The 17,978-nt window shown below is 38.7% G+C and overlaps 1 protein-coding gene across 1 annotated transcript; it reads right to left on the bottom strand.

The window, feature by feature from the left end:
* Positions 1-764: 764 nt before the first annotated feature.
* Positions 765-2,120, bottom strand: LOC107805746 (protein GRAVITROPIC IN THE LIGHT 1-like). The gene has a single exon (XM_016629818.1). It carries the CDS (start codon positions 2,118-2,120, stop codon positions 765-767), a length of 1,356 nt encoding a protein of 451 aa, XP_016485304.1.
* Between the last annotated feature and the right edge of the window lie 15,858 nt (positions 2,121-17,978).

The raw sequence follows: 17,978 nt of genomic DNA on the forward strand, positions 1-17,978 counted from the left end.
AATGTTCATCGCATACAGTATTTCAATCACATTTATGACCATCACTACACCTTTTCCTCAAAACAGCCCCCACAGCTAATTACTAACAACAAAAAACCCAATGTAATCTCATAAGTGGGGTCTGGGGAGAATAGTGTGTACGTAGACCTTATCCCTACCTTATAAAGGTAGAGAGGCAAGAGAAAAAAAAAAGACAGCTTTTTTCTTCTCTTTTCTTTTAGTTGCAATGCAAATATCATCAGCATAATGGAACGTGCAGAAACTTAAAAGATTGTTCCTTTTTTTTCCCCGTTGAATAGACATTCACCAATCTAGTTGTTAGTTAAGAAGAGAAACTAAGTATGATGAAACTATCGATTATAGGACAGTTGTGCTAACTGTTGTCCTGTCTCTTAGAATACTAGACAAACACATCGGTATTGAAAAGTAAGGATCAAAGTTATCTCAAATTTCTTAAATTAAGACCACAAGCTGCAATGACGAGAGGTGCAGATTAAAATGTAAAATGATCAAGCAAACTAATTAAACACGGAGTATTATATTTACACTTCAAAGGCAAGGAACTGCTTATAACAGTATGGGGATATTGGAAGGCAATACCTCAAAGATACAAGCTGAAGGATCTATCTGTGAGTACATACCCATCTTTCTGCAAGCTGCAACTGCTAAGAACAATCCCCAGTAAAACTGACAAAACATCAAAAGACTTTTCCTAGAGTTTAAGTCAGCAACATAACAGTACTTTCTCCTAATGCATACGACTATCACTCATCCATCTTCGAGAGATAAACTCGAGACCTAATAACTGTGTTCCCAATTAGGAACCCAGGCATGACCATAAGTTCAACTCTACATTTCTCATGCCCAAGATTGAGCACAACATCTTTGTTAAACTCCTCCACACTCTCCATATACATATTGGAGAAATGACTTCCTCTTTTCACTCTAAATATTTCACCTCTAGGTTCAACTGAAGCTGCAGTAGCCTGCAGAATCCAGACACATCTTGCCATTTTCACAAATGCTTGATAGAGTGGTGTTTGGGGATGCATCCCGTTGCTTACTAATGTCCTATGGTCGACATTACCAAAGAAAGATTTTTCCATCATAGGATGAACTATGGACAGATACTTTTCTCTGCAGAATTGGGCAAAAGCAGATTGTGTATCTATAATCAGGGCACCAATTGGATCATCGAGCTTCATAATTCTGTCGACATTGCAAGATTGAGGCGAGAATTCATTGAACATCCTCCTAGCAATATAAGCTTCAAAAGCATATTTCTTGTGCGACCTCTTCGAATACACAACAGACCTTTCAATTGCCTCGGCTGCTTTGTCTAGATCCCAGCCTGAGACTTTCATCAAGGCAATTAATGGCTTGGAAAAATCATGGACAGCCTTTGACACAGCTTCAACAGTGGCCTCAAAGGAAGTGAAACTCAGCATTCTCGAACTCTCCTTTTCACTCTTGTTCAAAATTTCAGCCATCTTCCCATTACTCAACTCCAAATCTTGAAGCTCTTGTCGAAAATTAACAACCTTGGACTCCTTAATCTTAAGTTGAGATTTCAACTTCTCCAGAAGTCTCTCTTTAACTTGTATTTCTGTAAGAAAGAGAGCTGAAGTGGCTGAGAACGAATTCAAATCCTTCAACTGCCGCTCTTTGTATGATCGCTTAATCTTGCACAGCGACTCAAGCTGAGAGACAATAACTCCATCAGCAGCTCTTATATTATCAGGGTCATAAGGAATGTGAGCTTGTTGGAGCTGAACATAAGCTACTTTCAATGCTGAAACAGTGTCAAACAATTTCAAGATTTGGTCAATCCGACCAGATCTTTTAGCATCACTCTGAATATCCACATGCTGAGGATGAACTTTAATAGCATCACATCCAGCTTCCTCAGCAGCATCACTACTGCTTTCTTTAAACACTTTGAGAAAGTTGTTGTCATTATTCAGGTACAGCTCATGTTGATTATTATCAAGGTTTTCAGAAGTGAAGACCCCAATGGACCTAAATTTACAAACTTTGGCAAATTCGGAGACGATTTCAGAAATGTTTGAAGATGGTTTAGCTGCAGATTTCATTCCCTCAGTTTTTGATTCTACACCCATTTTGAGATTTTGATTAAAAGATCTAATCCAATGACACAGTTAGTTTTCTTTTTGTTTTTAAAAAGAAATTTTTTTTGAACACAGAATATGAGGGCGAATAGAAAAGATGATTGTACCAAAGTGGTAAACAAGAACCAAGATTCCCGCTGAAATAAATATGCTTATTATTAGAATAGACACCAGGAATTAAGGGTTCAAAGTTTCATTAAATTAAAACAAATCAAGATTCTATATTTTTGGAGATTTCTAATAGCAAAAACACTAAAAACGCTTACCCCACAGGAAAGAAATGCTAAATAGGTGCAACAAAGTAAAGGAGTAGACTCTGATGTTTTTGCAGCTACTTTACGACGTCGTTACATACAGTTTTCAACTAGGGGTTCAGTTGGACATGGACAAGATATTCAGCTTAGACAAAAAACAAATCCAGCTTTTTACACTCCATACCATGAGTAAGAGAGATGAATATGGGTTTTTGGCAGAAGCAAAGGAAGCTGAGAAAATAGTGGGGTGATGATTTCTAGGGACAAAGGAATCTTCAAGTCTGTACTCTGTAGTGCGTACTCGCAGAGGGCTAGCACTGAGTTGTAGAGTTGTAGAGTTTGAATTCATTAATTTGTTGCTGGCTTTCTTACAAGTCCCTCAATTTTGAGAAAATTATATTGTTCCTCAAAATTTCGACTTCTGTTTGAAAACTAATCTAGTTTTGGCTTGATTCGAGGAAACAAATATGGTTCTTATAGGGACTAGGAAGGAGCAATTTGGTTCACACAATAGAAAATACAATAGAACTAAAGAACGGTAAAATATAGGGGTGGGTAGTTTGGATCGGATATGAAATTTTTGGGTTAAAAAAATAATATTTAAATTCATATGAGCCTATAAGTTGAAATATTTTTTCTTCTTACAAAAATAAATAAATATTCAAATAAAGTATTTATTAAATTACATAAAAAGTTTATTATTCTCACCGCAATCATATGAAATCATCATTGAGAAAATCTAACATAAACACTTATAAGGCCGATAAGAATTATCAATAATAAAATCATATCCAAATAAAAAGTATTCTGATAGTAATTTAGTAATTAGTATTGAATATATAAGATAGCATCACATGGGTAAGGTATTGGACTTATTACTATTTGCATATGGATAATGCACTAAATATAAAGTATAAAAAATTTAGAGTCTTGAATATCCATAAATCAGAAGTACCAAATTCAACATCCAATTCGAAATTTTAAAAATTAAATTTAAAATCTAATCTGTAATACGAAAATTCAAACCAAAAATTTAAAAAAAATTGAATTTCGGTTGGAATATCGGGTTTTGCCCAAATGATGCTCACCCCTAATAAAATAGCATCCTTGTAACTTAGGGGTCGTTTGGTTGAAAATAAGTTATCCCAAGATTAATTATCATGGAATTATTTTTTCCGGGATTAGTTATCCCACCTTTTCATAGGGATAAAAAAATACTACAATCCCGGGATAACTAATTCCGTTATTATTTATACCACAATTTTATCCCAACCAAACATGGGATAAACTCATCTCAAATTTAATCCCGAGATTAATTATCCTTTATCCCCCATACCAAACGAGCCCTTAGTTTGTAGGGTCGTGGGCTCTTTGTTCTACTTTTTGGTTGTACTTAGTTTAGCTTTTGTTCTACTTATGTGATGTAGAGGCCGTTTGGATTGACTTATTTTAAGTGCTTTTAAGCCAAAATAGCTTTTAAGTCATTTTGTAGTATTTGAATAAAATAAAAAAATATTTTTGAGCACTTGTTTTTAAGCTAAAATGATAAAAAAAAATAAGCCAAAAGCCAAAAGGTATAATTTCTAATATGACTTCTGACTTAAAAGTCATTTAAAACAAGCACATCCAAACGGGCTCGTAATTTTTCTGAAATTTTGTGAAATGGAACATGTGATATTCTAATTTTCCAAACATCTCCTCTGAATAGTGTAAATTTATTTTGCCAATCTTTTGAGTGATGAAACTTATTTAGAGGCGGATTCAGAATTTAAACACTATGAATTTAATCTTTAAGATTTTTAATATTGAACCCATTGTACTTTTAGAGTTATGGGTTCATCTATTCTTTGATACAATTTTAATCTATATTTACATATAAATTCATTCTCCGTATAAAAAAATTATGGGTTCAATTAAATCCATATTATGTTAATCCGCACCTGCCTGTTTTCATTATCAAATCATCTTGGAGGGTAAACAAACCGTCAATTAGTTCCAATATCTTCCCTTTGCATCTATTGTACTCATAAATTTATAATGTTTTTTGCCAAGCTTTTGCAAAGGTAAAATCACGTAATATTTTTTATTTTTTTTTGAGTTTTGATATATTTGGTAAAAAAGAAAGGTGTTTGAGAAGCAGTAGAAATAATGTTTCTGTTACGAAAAAGAATAGTTTCTTCCCATAAGTATAAGCAAAGTAGAAAAAAATTCAAGACAAAAAAATTCTTTATAACAATCTAATAGATCCTTTTGATCTTTAACATTTCATACGGTGCTTCAAGACTTCTAAAGCTTCATATGATCCATTATGACTTACGTATATAGTTGATTTTGATGTTCGAGAAGTTCGGGATTGATTGGGAAGAGTGATTCTCAATTTAAAAACTTTAAGTTGGAAGAGTTGATCAAGGTCTGACTTTTGAGTAAATAACCTCGGACTCAGAATTGGATGATTTCAATAGGTTCATATGGTGATTTTGGACTTGGGCGTATGTTCGAATTTCGAATTGGAAATTCCTAGAAGGTTTTGGCTCTATGTTTTGAAAGTTGGCAATTTAAAGGTTTGGAGAGTTCTTAGGTTTGACTGAAAGTTGGATTTCGTGTTACCGGGCTCATATAGTAGTTTTAAGACCTTGGATAGGTTCATTTGTGCCACGACCCAAAACCACCAATCGGGCATGATGGCGTCTAACTCACTTGTTAAAGCCGGACATAATAAAAGCGAAACAAAATAATAGAAATAACAAAAAAGTACAAGTCTAAAGCCAATAACATAAATAACTGCGTCGATACATAACAATCCCCCAGATGTGGTAATACATAGTGGAGCTCTAAAACGGAAGTACAAGTTTGGAATACAAAGTAAAATATTGTCTGAATGAAAGCAATAGTACAAAGATGAGAGACGCCAAAGACTGCCTTCGAAATGCAGCTCTATCTCGTCTCTTTGTAATTCCTCAGCAACGAATCACCACTACTTACAGCTCGGTCCAATACCTGGATGTGCACAATTAAGTGCAGAGGTAATATGAGTACAACCAACCCCATGTACTCAGCAAGTATCATAACTAATCTCGATGAGGTAATAGAGGCAAGAATTATCAATGATACTCGCTAATAACTTGCTTAGTTAATAAATCTCACAAGTACACAGTCGTCAAGTAATAAAGTGACTAGAAATCGGATGTCGAAACCACGAGGACTTGCTATCAACTATTAACTAAATTATACTATCATAATTATCTAAACAAGAATTAAACCTAGAAGTATTTGATTCTAATCTAATTAAAATTAAAAAAAAATAATGAACTCTGAACAAGGAAAAAATAGATTTTTATGTTATCAATGTAATGAAAATGATCTAGGGTCAGGGCTATCTAACAATCCTATTATATTCTTCAAGTGAATTGACTAATTAATTTATCTGATTTATTGGTTGATGGGGATAATATTGCTCATAAGAATCTATCGATCTCCTACTCGCCTATTTAAGATAACCCAACACTTATATGTCTATAGAGTTAGAATCAACAAGAATGCATTTATAATTCCCGTATAATAACCAAGCAAGGCAATTAGCATATGTCTATCCTAATCGCGAATTTATTCCCCGATGCCCATGTTCAAGAACTTGCTGTAGTCAATCCTATATGCAATCTAGAATTTCCACTTTCGATTTCAACTCTAGATTCGTAGATAGTATTCAATTGGTGATCAAGCAATTAAATAATTAAGTGCATGATTGAATAAATAAACCAATATGATACACAAAGAAATGAAAATCAATATTCATGGAAGAACCACGAACCTAGAACGTGAAGTTTAGATCTATATAGACATGGTATCCAAACGATAAATCATCTAAAGAAACATAAAAATTACTAAGTTTGGTGGAAGAAATGATTAAACCCGGCCTTTACGGCGGCTCTGTGCTCTCCCTTTGTCAAAATGTTACTCTTAAAAACGTCCAACCACACCCAAATTAGGTTTAGGCTTTTTTCTATATGAGTTGGGGGTGTGTAGGGCCGAAAAACCTTATCCCGAACGAAGTAGGAAAACTCCCTCAACACAGCGTCCGGGGCAGCGCGTTGCGCTGGCCATGGCGCTGAAACCAGTAGCTTTTCATGCTCCCTCTTTCAATTTTTGCCTTAGCTTTGTTTCTCTTCTTTCTTTTCTCTTCCACTTGGGGGGGACAAACAAGAAAGGGTATCCCCCTTTGTCTTCTTCCTTTATTTTTCTTTCGTGTTTTATTCAACTTTGCTCCAAATATCTTTATCTTCACACTGCTTTATTCCTATACAGTTAAAATATAATATTAAGCATAAAATAATATAATTAACACTCAAAGATGATTAAAAGTATTAGAATGTGAGGCAACAATGGTAAAATATATGTATTTTTTAGCTGAACATCACCACCCCACACTTAAACTCTTACTCGTCCTTGAATCAACCAACAATTATCACTATTCTTGAGTACTTTATATTTATACATTTGAAGCACACTACACTAATGACCATGGTTGATAGCAACAATTAAATTGTACCATATGCAATAACTTACACTTCCTTTTAACTTACGACATACTTCGAAAATATTCACAACAAAGACCACATGCTCATAACAATCCTAGCCTCAAAAACCTACTCAATATCACAATGCACTCATGCTTTGAATACCCAACGTCATAGAGAAGTCTAATCACGTTACCTATCCTCGTGAAACCATGTGCCCTCACAATAAAAGTAAAGAGAGTAAGTTGAATCCACACATCCGAATCTCGTGATCAAATATAGTTTAAGGACTCACTTGTATATAAAAGAAATCTCTTACTCTCACAAAGAAGTCACATGCATGCAATTGGTACCATCGGCTTGCCCTTTATGTAAACCTCAACTAATGTAGGCTCTCTCAATCTAAAATCAATTAGGACTGTTTCAGGGTTGTAATGTGGGCTAAAGGACGGGTAGGATATATTTAGGAATAGTGGCTCATCCTCCTAAGCACTTTAACATATCACAAAATTAACTTTAAGGACAAATTCTTCAATTCCACAACCAAAATCACCCCAACATATGTTTCCTCTTTCTTTAAGAACTACTTTAATTCATACCCACTAGCAAGGACAAGATCTCATTTTATTTATCTACATATTTTTCCTTCTTTTTTTTTTTCCAGATTTTTCTTCTTTCTTTTTTCCAACTATTATTTTTTTCTTTTGTAATTTTTGCTAGTGGTGTAGTATTTTACAAAATAAATGCACCTTTCTTCCTTTCATTTATACCACTCGAAAGCCACTCAAATTCCCTCCTTACTTCTTTTAGCGCTCCTTTTATAATTAAAGTATTTTAAGTGGTAAAAGGATAAAAATAATGTCAATTAAAAACAAAAAAGGGTTAGGCTTGTATTGTTGGTGCCAAATAAAAGTCTATAGGCTCAAAAGGGTTAACTAGGGATAATTTTATTTGTGATAAGCAATATGTTCAAAAAGATCAAAGAAAGCCTAAAACTATTTTTCAAACCGAGCATCACCTAAAATTTCGCTTCAACTCACATAGCGGGCAACTTCTAGACATAAGTACAATATTGACACATGAATCAGTAAGGACGGTCCCATTCTACTCTCAACTAATGCAAATATTCACAAAGTCACGAGATATTAAGAATTAAGCACAAAGTGGACATAAGTCAAATAAATGAGTCATTGGCGTCACAAGATATACTATCCAATCTGTACAGGCATCATAGATAATTTCAAATAGTTAAGAGAAAAATCAAACAGTTATAAAAATAAAAATATTTACAAAAAGAAAAAAATAAAATTTGTAAAGATCACTCAATGAAGGATAAGCCTTGGTGGAAGTTAGAAACAAATGGCCAATTTACGGTGAAGTCTGCTTGGCAATAAATAAGGAAGAAAAGAGAGGAGAGCAAGTTATACAAGTTCTTTTGGGTAAAGGGACTGCCTTTCAAGATCAGTTTCTTCATGTGGAGGTTGTGGAAAGCAAAGTTGCCTTTAGATGATTAGTTCTTAAGGCTGCGATACTGCAGAACTTCAAGATGCTGGTGTTGTATGAATCCTAAAGAAGAAATGTTACCTCATATCTTCTTGACATCTCTAGCTGCCAGGTTTGTGTGAAATTACTTTGGTGCACCTGCAGGGATCAAAACACAAGGGAAGCAGCTGGTACAATTGATAAATGAATGGTGGAACAAATCGAAAAATACAAATTTGAAAGCAGTATACCAAGCATTGCCAAGCTTGATTGTCTGGCACTTGTAGAAGAAAAGGAATTCTGGAATGCATGGAAAATATGTATCTACTAATAGGTTGATTTTATAGATATAAACCTCCATCCAAATGCTGCTGAAAGTGAGGAGACCAGGCATCAAGGGTATCACAACAAACTGGCCAGAACTACATGAGAAGTTAGCACATCATGTTCCTAAACTGAGGTATACTAAGGTGTTGTGGCAATTACCTCCTATGTGTTGGATAAAATGCAATACTGATGGGGCTTGTAGAGGAGACAATGGAGGAGCTTCATATGATTTTTGTATAAGGAATAGAATAAGAGACCTTATCTATGCCCAGGCAGATGCAGTTGAGGATGCAATAAACAACATAGCAGAGGCACAAGCTATTCTGGAGGCCCTGAGGTATATTATTCCAATGAAATTTCCTCCATGCATAATTGAAACTAATTCTTTGCTTATAAAAAATGTGCTGGATGAAATTTGGGAACCACCTTGGAGCATAGCCAATCAGGTTGATGAAATTAAAACATTACTATCTAGGGGTGTATTTCATTTAGTTCATGTACTGAGGGAAGGCAGCAAGTTAGCTGATCATCTAGGTAACTTGACCTTGGACCAACAACATATACAGCAGGTACATTCATTTAGGGAACTAGACATACAAGGGAGGAGGATTCTAAATAATGACAAACTTCAAATACCCTATTTGAGGGTATGAGTTGTCAAGTCAAATACTAATTGATGAATGTGCTAGATGATATGGAGGGTGAAGAGGAGATCATACTAGTGAAGAGGAGGAGAAAGTATTATGAAGAAAGGATACAAGCAATAGGGGATGGAGATCACATGACCCTTCCAACTCAAAACCTAAGGGAGGAGAGAAAGAAGGATTTTTTCTCTAACATGTTTGTTAATTTTGTAGGTACTTTGGAGGAGGTGTAGCTCTATGTTTTGGCCAAACCTAGTAGGGTGGTATTTGTATCTTTGATACTCAATCCCTATAGGTGTAATCACTACACAAGTCAGCCCGATTTTTCTCTCAAAAATGCAAAGAGAAGGCTACTCACAAACATATACTTCATGATCCACATCCATGTCCAGTGTCAAGGAAACGGGAAAAGTTACACTATGGAATGCAGATAACTTTGCATCTACTACTTCCTGAGGATCACACAAGGTAAAAGTTACAGAGTTCTTCAAGCTACAAGGGCTAGTTATACGCGCATGAATATTCTACTGCCCAGGTTAGGTATGGTTGCCCATTGGTTTTTACAGCTTTGGGCGGGCTATTTCAGTAAGAATCGGAGGAGCTCCCATGCACATAGTTCATCTGCTACACATAAGGTACCTATATATAACAGGTCTGTTACCAGATTGTTCAGGTATGATCATGTATTTAGGAGACAAAGTCGCAATAAAGTCTCTATTGCATTGAACTGGACAGGTATCCTAGAATGCTTTGCGTGCAAATTTGGTAAGAAGCATGCATTGTCAATCTTAAATACCAGTTATAGACATCACATGAAGTCTCCAGATGACCAAGACATCAAGTGCAATTGCCCAATCAAAGAGGTGTTGCAAGTTGAAATCAATTGGATTGCTTTAATGTTTATGGTTACTAGTTCCTTTTGTACTATCAAAGGATTATTTTACACAATACTTTGATAATAGGTTCCATGTACTCTCATTTATTACGCACTTACATTTTGTGAGACCTCCAGACACATGTTATTTTATTCTTGATTATCTTAATAAAAAACACCTCTAAGCAACCAGCCTAGTGGTATATTAGCAAAAAAAAAGTCTAATCCAATTCAAATCCTTATGGAGGAGAACTTGGTGGTCCTTTTTTTCACTAACAATGTGTTCTTTTTTGCAGGGAAAGCTACTGTACTCATGCCTTATCATTTGACACAACTTTAATGGTTGGTATTAGCACTATGTGCTTTTTCCCTAGAAGGAATGTCAATGATAAGCACAAGCCTGAAGGCTAGGAGTATACTGGGATATCTAGAAATCCAGTTGTTTCAGTTTGGGTACACTCATCCATCAAAATAATCCTCATGTAGTACATCCAAATACTATGTGAGGGTCTCAAGTGTTGTGATACGGAGTGTAGGTCGATACATCAACGAAACAACGAAGAAAAGAGGCCCAGCACATGTTGATAATACATGGAATTGGCATGCTAAAGCAGCAAGGAAATCCACTCGAAGAATGCAAGTCCTACTGTGCATCAAAGAAGAAAGGATAAACAGGAAAATAAACAAAGCAGATTGTTTACCCGAAGAATCGGATAACGTTGAATTTATGTATGGTTCTAAGGGCAAGTATATTCCTTTGATCTGAAAATAACAATACACGTATTTATAGTGCAAAAATAGAAGATGATGAACAAAGATATTTAGTGAGCTTTAGAAGGATAAACACAATGAATTCTTAATCCCAGCCAAAAAGTGCCTTCTATTACAAACTATCTTTCCTTTTATAGCCAAGGATCACTACTTTATCTATAGCAACATGATGGAATAAATATTACTAGTGGAGGACCCATGATGGTATGTCTCCTCCTTAATTCCCGCAGAGATTCTCTCCTTTGGTGCGGTTGTAACAGCTTTTTGTCTGTGAACTCGATACCGACTCGAGCTCGGTATCAGATCGGAACCTCGGCCTTGGTTTCGAGCTAGGTGATCACTTTTGGGCATCGATGTTCGGGACCTGTATCGGCCGATGTTACCTCGGTCGATTCGAACGCTCGACCTCGACGCCCCCATCTCGGAATTCGTTCGGGGTCTCCATAAAGATACCCCTTGATTGAAATGCCATCCTCGATCGATCTTCATGACCGAGGATCGGTTTTAACCGTATACAGATAGCCCCCTCATTTCTTGGAAAGGAGATGACGAGAAACGATGTGATTTCCCTAAGGTTCGACCGAATCGATAATGACGTTTCTATCGGCTTTGACTACGACGTGCGTGATAGTTGTCCCATCGATTTGGTTTTATCAAGGCATTTAATGTGTGTCAGTCGGTGGTCGGCCACCACTAGAAACGAATCGCCATGCCTTATAAATAGTTTTTACAAATAATGTTTTCCACTTTTGTGCTTCCTCTTTTCCCAAATTCCCTTTGATTAGTTTCTCTTATTTCGTTGCTTTAGTGCCGCTTATACCGGAGATACGGTGCTGTCCCCTCTTTCACCTTTCTTTGCTATTTTTTCTTCTCATATTAATGGCGAAAACTTCAAAAATCATACCTCACAAGGAGAAAGCTTCTTCCTCTGGCTGTGTGACGATAAGGCGCCGCCCGAGCCGTCCGTTCAAGATTATATTCCCGACCCATGTATTTTAAAAATTGATTTTAAGGTGGAGAACCATTCGTCAGTTCCGGGTCGGTATGAGCACGTATCGATGTATACATGCTCTATAACGGAGGTTCACCTCGAGGCCGTCAGAAAAGACTGCGGCTGGGGTTCTGAGGTTGTGTTACAAATTCCCTCCCCCGATGAGAGCGTCACTACCTATGTGGAGGGATTTTTAAGTGTTTACACCTATCCTTTTACGTTGGGAGCTGTCGATCCCGTGATTTTTGATTTCTGCAGGAGATATCAGGTCACCCTCGGCCAAATTCATCCTTCCTTATGGCGTATAGTCATCTTATTACGTTTCTTCTCTATCAAAGCCGGAGGGTTGGATTTTTCTCTGAGCCACCTTATACGACTGTATCGGCCTCAGATTTATCGTGGACTTATTAGGCTATATCGTCGGGCATCGAAGGCTTTGATGTTGAGCATCGATGAAGATAAGGATCGAGGCTGGATGCGTCGATATATTCGAGTGAGGACTCATGATCTTATCCCGGAAGAAAAGATGCCGTTTCCTGAAAAATGGAACTTCGACCGTAAGTGATCCATGTTTGCTTTTCGTGTCTTTTTCCGTATTTGTTAATATTATTTTCTGATGTCTAGCTGCACCTTGGATGCCACAAGCTGTGCCTGATCTCGAGGATTGGGTTTGAAAGTTAGCCTCGACTTCATCCTATGCCGAACGCGCTTGGCGTGATTTGACTAAAGATAGATGGGAGGCCAAGAATCATGGTGAGGTTTGGTTCCTGTTTCCCTCGAGGTATATTCTGCGTTCATTTCATTATCGGTTTTTCCCTTGTATATAGGTGTAACTAGGGATGCCGTTTTGCGGCCTTTGAGCGATGATGAAGGAAACAAGCCCCTGGTCCTGGAATAGGGGAAAGAAAAGAAATGAAGGGCTTCCTCTCGGCCGAAGGACCCTAAGCCCAAAACTCGAAAGGTGAGGAAAAAAATCATTGCGCTTTCGATCGACTCGATCCATCGACTGAGGGAGGAAGAAGAAGAAGAAGAAGATAGCTCCTCGGCTTTGATAGTCCGACCTACGGAGGCAGTCGAGGTTGCTAGAGTTGCTGAGCCGATGGCGGCCGTGCCCATCGGGGTTGGTTCCGAAGACCTAAGTCTCGATCGGAGTACTCCGAGTGATTTTCTCGGGGCAATGGCAATGGGTCATTCACCTTCCCTTCCGTCTTTTTCTGAGGAGGCATTGAAGGAGGCTCGAGAACTGAAGACTCCCGACATTGGTGCTGGCTCAGGTGCAGCGGATCCTTTTAAGGATTGTTTTACTGGTGTTGATGACAGTTCCGATATCGGTGATGCTTCTCTTTTGTTAGAGGAAGCTCAGCGTTTTATTACTCGGGTAATGATTCTTCCATACTTGGCTTCTTTGTTCTTTTCCATACTTGGCGGTTCCGATATCGGTGATCCCTTTTTGCTTTATTGGTATTGATGACAGTTTATAACTATGCAAGCCATCGGTAGGTTCCGAGTTGATCTTATCTAGTGTGAGGCCGAACTCCGGAAGGTCCTAGGTGAAAGAGATGACCTTCGGCTTCTTTGTAGCAAAAATGAGGAGGCTATAAAGGATCTTCAAGCGGATTTGGCTAAGGTTCATGAAGAAAGGGTCGAGCTCGATCAGCAGGTGAGCCTCGTTCTGTTAAAGTATGGATTCGACTCGACTGTGGAATTTAACCCTCCGTTGTCTCAGTTGCAGCAAAAGATCGAGAAGATCGGGCTACTTCGGGAAGAGGTCGATCAAATCCGGACCGAATGCAACCAGTGGAAGGAGAATATTGACCGCCTGGCAGCGGAGAAAGAAACCATCTTAACAAAGTTATTATCAGACGATGTTCACCTTCGAAACGTCAAGCAAAAGGTGTCGGTTCAGGCTAAGAAAATCGATGAGCTTGAGATACGACTTGCTTAGGCTAAGGCGGAGGTTGAGTCATCGAAACTTTTGGCGGATAAGTCTATTGCTGTATATCGAGCTGATGCTGAGGCCGCTCAGGTGGAGGCCCGGGAAGCGGCAAAGATTGCCGATGCTCGAGCTCATTGGGTTGCCGAACTTGTTAAGTGTAGATCTCGGAGGGAGACCCTCGAGGAGATTCATGCTCGAGGTTTCGATCTTACCGAAGAGGTAAGAAAGGCAAAAGAGCTTGAAGCGGAAGCTGAAGCCTTGTCTTCTGATGATGATGATGATAATAATGATGATGGTAGCAAAAGCGGGTCCGAGGGTGGGGAAGACCCCGACCCAAAAGCTTAGAGTCTAATTCTCATTATCTGTAAATTAATTATGTAGGCAATTTTGTATATATATACCAAGGTCAATTTTGATCGATCAGATTTGGAGTGACGTTTTGCTTGTTGAGTTGATGATAATGTGGTGGTTAACGTAAACTCTGAGTAAACGTAGCTTTTTCAATGTTTCAAATTCGATTGGGTCTTTGTTCGAACTCGGTAGCCCGTAGGCTTTAATATTTGAGTGTTTATTTCGAACTCGATGCAGAAGTGGCCCGTGGACTTAATATTCGAGTGATTATTTCGAACTCGAGATAATGTGGAAGCCCGTAGGCTTAATATTCAAGTGATTATTTCGAACTCGATGTTGAAATAACTCGTAGGCTTAACGGTCGACTGAGTATTTCGAACTTGATATAGAAGTAGCTCGTAGGCTTAATATTTGAGTATTTATTTTGAACTCGAGATAATGTGGTAGCCTGTAGGCTTAATATTTGAGTGATTATTTCGAACTCGAGATAATCTAGTAGCCCGTAGGCTTAATATTTGAGTGATCGTTTTGAACTCGATGTTGAAGTAGCCCGTAGGCTTGTTTATTTCGAACTAGAGATAATGTGGTAGCCCGTAGGCTTAATATTCGAGTGATCGTTAATTCTGGTTGCATAATAAATCTCAAGTCATTGTACATATGTTTTGGGGCAATCTAATATGAGCATGGTTCATTTTGACCATTTTGGCTCTCATAATTTTTCCTCTATTGTTGTGAGAAGACTTTGTTGCGTCTGAACTCGATGTATTTGAGGCCCTGGTGCCCCCCCGGTATTCGAGGCCGTTTGGGCTAAGGGTTGAAAGCCTCGGATACTATTTTGAAAGCGCAGCACAATCGATGGTTGCCTCATTAAAAACCTTGCCGCAAAAAACCCTTTTGGGAAAAACAGGTCTAAGGAAAAAAGAGTGCAACACATGCTTTTGAGTAAAAGAATACTTCTGTTCTTCATTTGAACTTCTGTACGGGACAGTTGAATAAATATGGGAAAGGTCGGACCTTTGCAGTAGTACCGTTTTAGATGTGATACATTCCAACTGCTTGATAGCTGTTTGCCGTTTATGATGCCGAGCCTGTACGATCCTTTCCCAAAGTTCTCGAGCACCTGGTATGGCCCTTCCCAATTTGGTCCTAATTTTCCTTCGTTAGGATTCCGGGTGTTGATGGTGACTTTCCGTAACACCAAGTCCCCTGGCTTGAAGTGGCGAAGTTTAGTTCTTCGATTGTAATACCTTTCGATTCGTTGCTTTTGTGCGGCCAACCGGACGAGGGCAGCTTCTCGTCCTTCGTCCGATAATTCAAGGCTGGTGTTCATAGCCTTGTTATTTGCTTCTTCCGTCATGAATCGAAATCTGGGACTAGGCTCTCCGACTTGGACTGGTATCAATGCTTCGGAGCCATATACTAAGGAGAATGGGGTCGCCCCTGTACTGGATTTCGATGTTGTTCGGTATGCCCAAAGGACTTCGAGCAGGATTTCTCTCCATTTCCCTTAGCGTCGTTCAATCTCTTCTTCAGGTTTTGAAGAATAGTTTTGTTTGTTGATTCGGCTTGTCCGTTTCCGCTGGGATGGTATGGGGTTGCTAGTATCCTTCTTATTTTGTGGTCTTCGAAGAATTTTGTGATTTTGCTGCCAATGAATTGCTTCCCATTATCACATACTATTTCGGATGGTATCCTGAATCAGCATACGATATGATCCCACAAAAAATTGATAACCTCTTTTTCTCTTACTTTCTCGAACGCCTGCGCTTCAACCCATTTAGAAAAATAGTCAGTCATAAACAAAATAAATCTGGCTTTACCTGGGGTCGATGGTAGGGGGCCGACGATGTCCATTCCCCATTTCATGAATGGCCATGGCAATAGGACCGAGTGAAGCTGTTCTCCGGGCTGATGGATCATTGGAGCAAACCTTTGACATTTATCGCATTTACGAACAAATTCTTTTGTGTCTTTGCTCATATCGATCCAATAATACCCTGCACTGATCACTTTTCGAACTAACATGTCGGCACCGGAGTGATTGCCACAAGTGCCCTCGTGTACTTCCCGGAGGATGTAATTGGTATCCCCCGGACCTATGCACACCGCCATCGGTCCGTCGAATGTTCTTCGATATAACGTTCCATCCGCAGCCAAAGTAAATCGAGCAGCTTTAGTTCGAAGGGTCCTGGACTCTTTGTGGTCTGAAGGGAGCTTTCCGTTTTTTAAGTATTCAATATACTTGTTTCTCCAATCCCAGGTTAAGCTAGTAGAATTTATTTCGGCATGCCCTTCTTCGATTACAGACCTTGAAAGTTGAACGACAGTTTTCGAGTTCAAACCATTCACCTCGACCGATGATCCCAAATTAGCAAGCGCATCGGCCTCGTTATTCTGTTCTCGTGGAACATGTCGTAGACTCCACTGTTTGAAATGGTTCAAAGTGATAAGCAGTTTGTCCAAATACCTTTGCATTCTGCCTTCTCGGACTTCGAAGGTTTTGTTTACTTGACTCACCACTAGCAAAGAGTCGCAGTTGGCCTCAACGACCTCTGCTCCCAAATTTCTAGCTAGCTCGAGACCTGTAATTATGGCTTCATACTCGGCCTCGTTGTTAGTTAATCTGATAGTTTTAATAGCTTGCCTAATAATGTTACCCGTGGGAGATTTTAAAACTATGCCTAGCCCGGACCCCTTTACGTTCGAAGCTCCGTCCGTAAAGAGGATCCATGCCTTCGTCGATAAATTTGATTTTAACAGTAGTTCTTTTTCGACTTCGGGTACAAGGGTCGGCGTGAAATCAGCTACGAAGTCTGCTAAAATTTGAGACTTGATGGCCGTTCGAGGTCGATATTCGATATCATACCTGCTGAGTTCGATGGCCCATTTGGCCATCGGCCCGATAGTTCAGGCCTATGTAAAATATTACGAAGTGGGCAGTTGGTTAATACGCTTATGGGGTGGCATTGGAAGTACGGTCGTAACTTCCTAGAGGCGCTAACCAGTGCAAGCGCCAGTTTTTCCAAGTGTGGATATCTAGTTTCCGCTTCCCCTAAGGTCCGACTTACGTAGTAAACAGGAAATTGCGTACCTTCCTCTTCTCGAACCAGGACACTGCTTATGGCGACTTCTGATACTGCCAAGTACAGGTAAAGTTTTTCGTCGGTTTTTGGAGTGTGCAGCAGTGGTGGGTTCGATAGATATCGATTCAGTTCTTGCAACGCTAGTTGGCATTCCGGTGTCCAAGCGAAGTCGTTCTTCTTTTTGAGTAGAGAGAAAAATTTGTGGCTTCGATCTGATGATCTCGAAATGAGTCGGCCTAAGGCTGCTATTCTTCCTATTAACCTTTGTACAGCTTTCACGCTGTTCACGATGGTGATGTCTTCAATGGCCTTGATTTTGTCTAGGTTAATCTCGATTCCCCGATTTGATACCATGAAGCCGAGGAACTTACCCGAGCCAACTCCGAAAGCACATTTTTTGGGGTTGAGCCTCATGTTGTATTTCCTTAGGATATTGAATGTTTCCTGCAAATGGGACAAATGGTCCTCTGCGCGCATGGACTTGACTAGCATGTCATCAATATAGACTTTCATTGATTTACATATTTGTTCTTCGAACATTCTATTTACTAGGCGTTGATAAGTAGCTCCTGCATTTTTTATCCCGAAGGGCATTACGTTATAACAATATGTTCCATATCTG

This window comes from Nicotiana tabacum, chromosome 2 (genome assembly GCF_000715075.1).
Source record: "Nicotiana tabacum cultivar K326 chromosome 2, ASM71507v2, whole genome shotgun sequence".
In the NCBI taxonomy this organism is placed as follows: Eukaryota; Viridiplantae; Streptophyta; class Magnoliopsida; order Solanales; family Solanaceae; genus Nicotiana; species Nicotiana tabacum.

Bases quoted from the DNA above. Each gene is read 5' to 3' on its own strand.
- LOC107805746 (XM_016629818.1), bottom strand. From the start codon at position 2,120: ATGGGTGTAGAATCAAAAACTGAGGGAATGAAATCTGCAGCTAAACCA.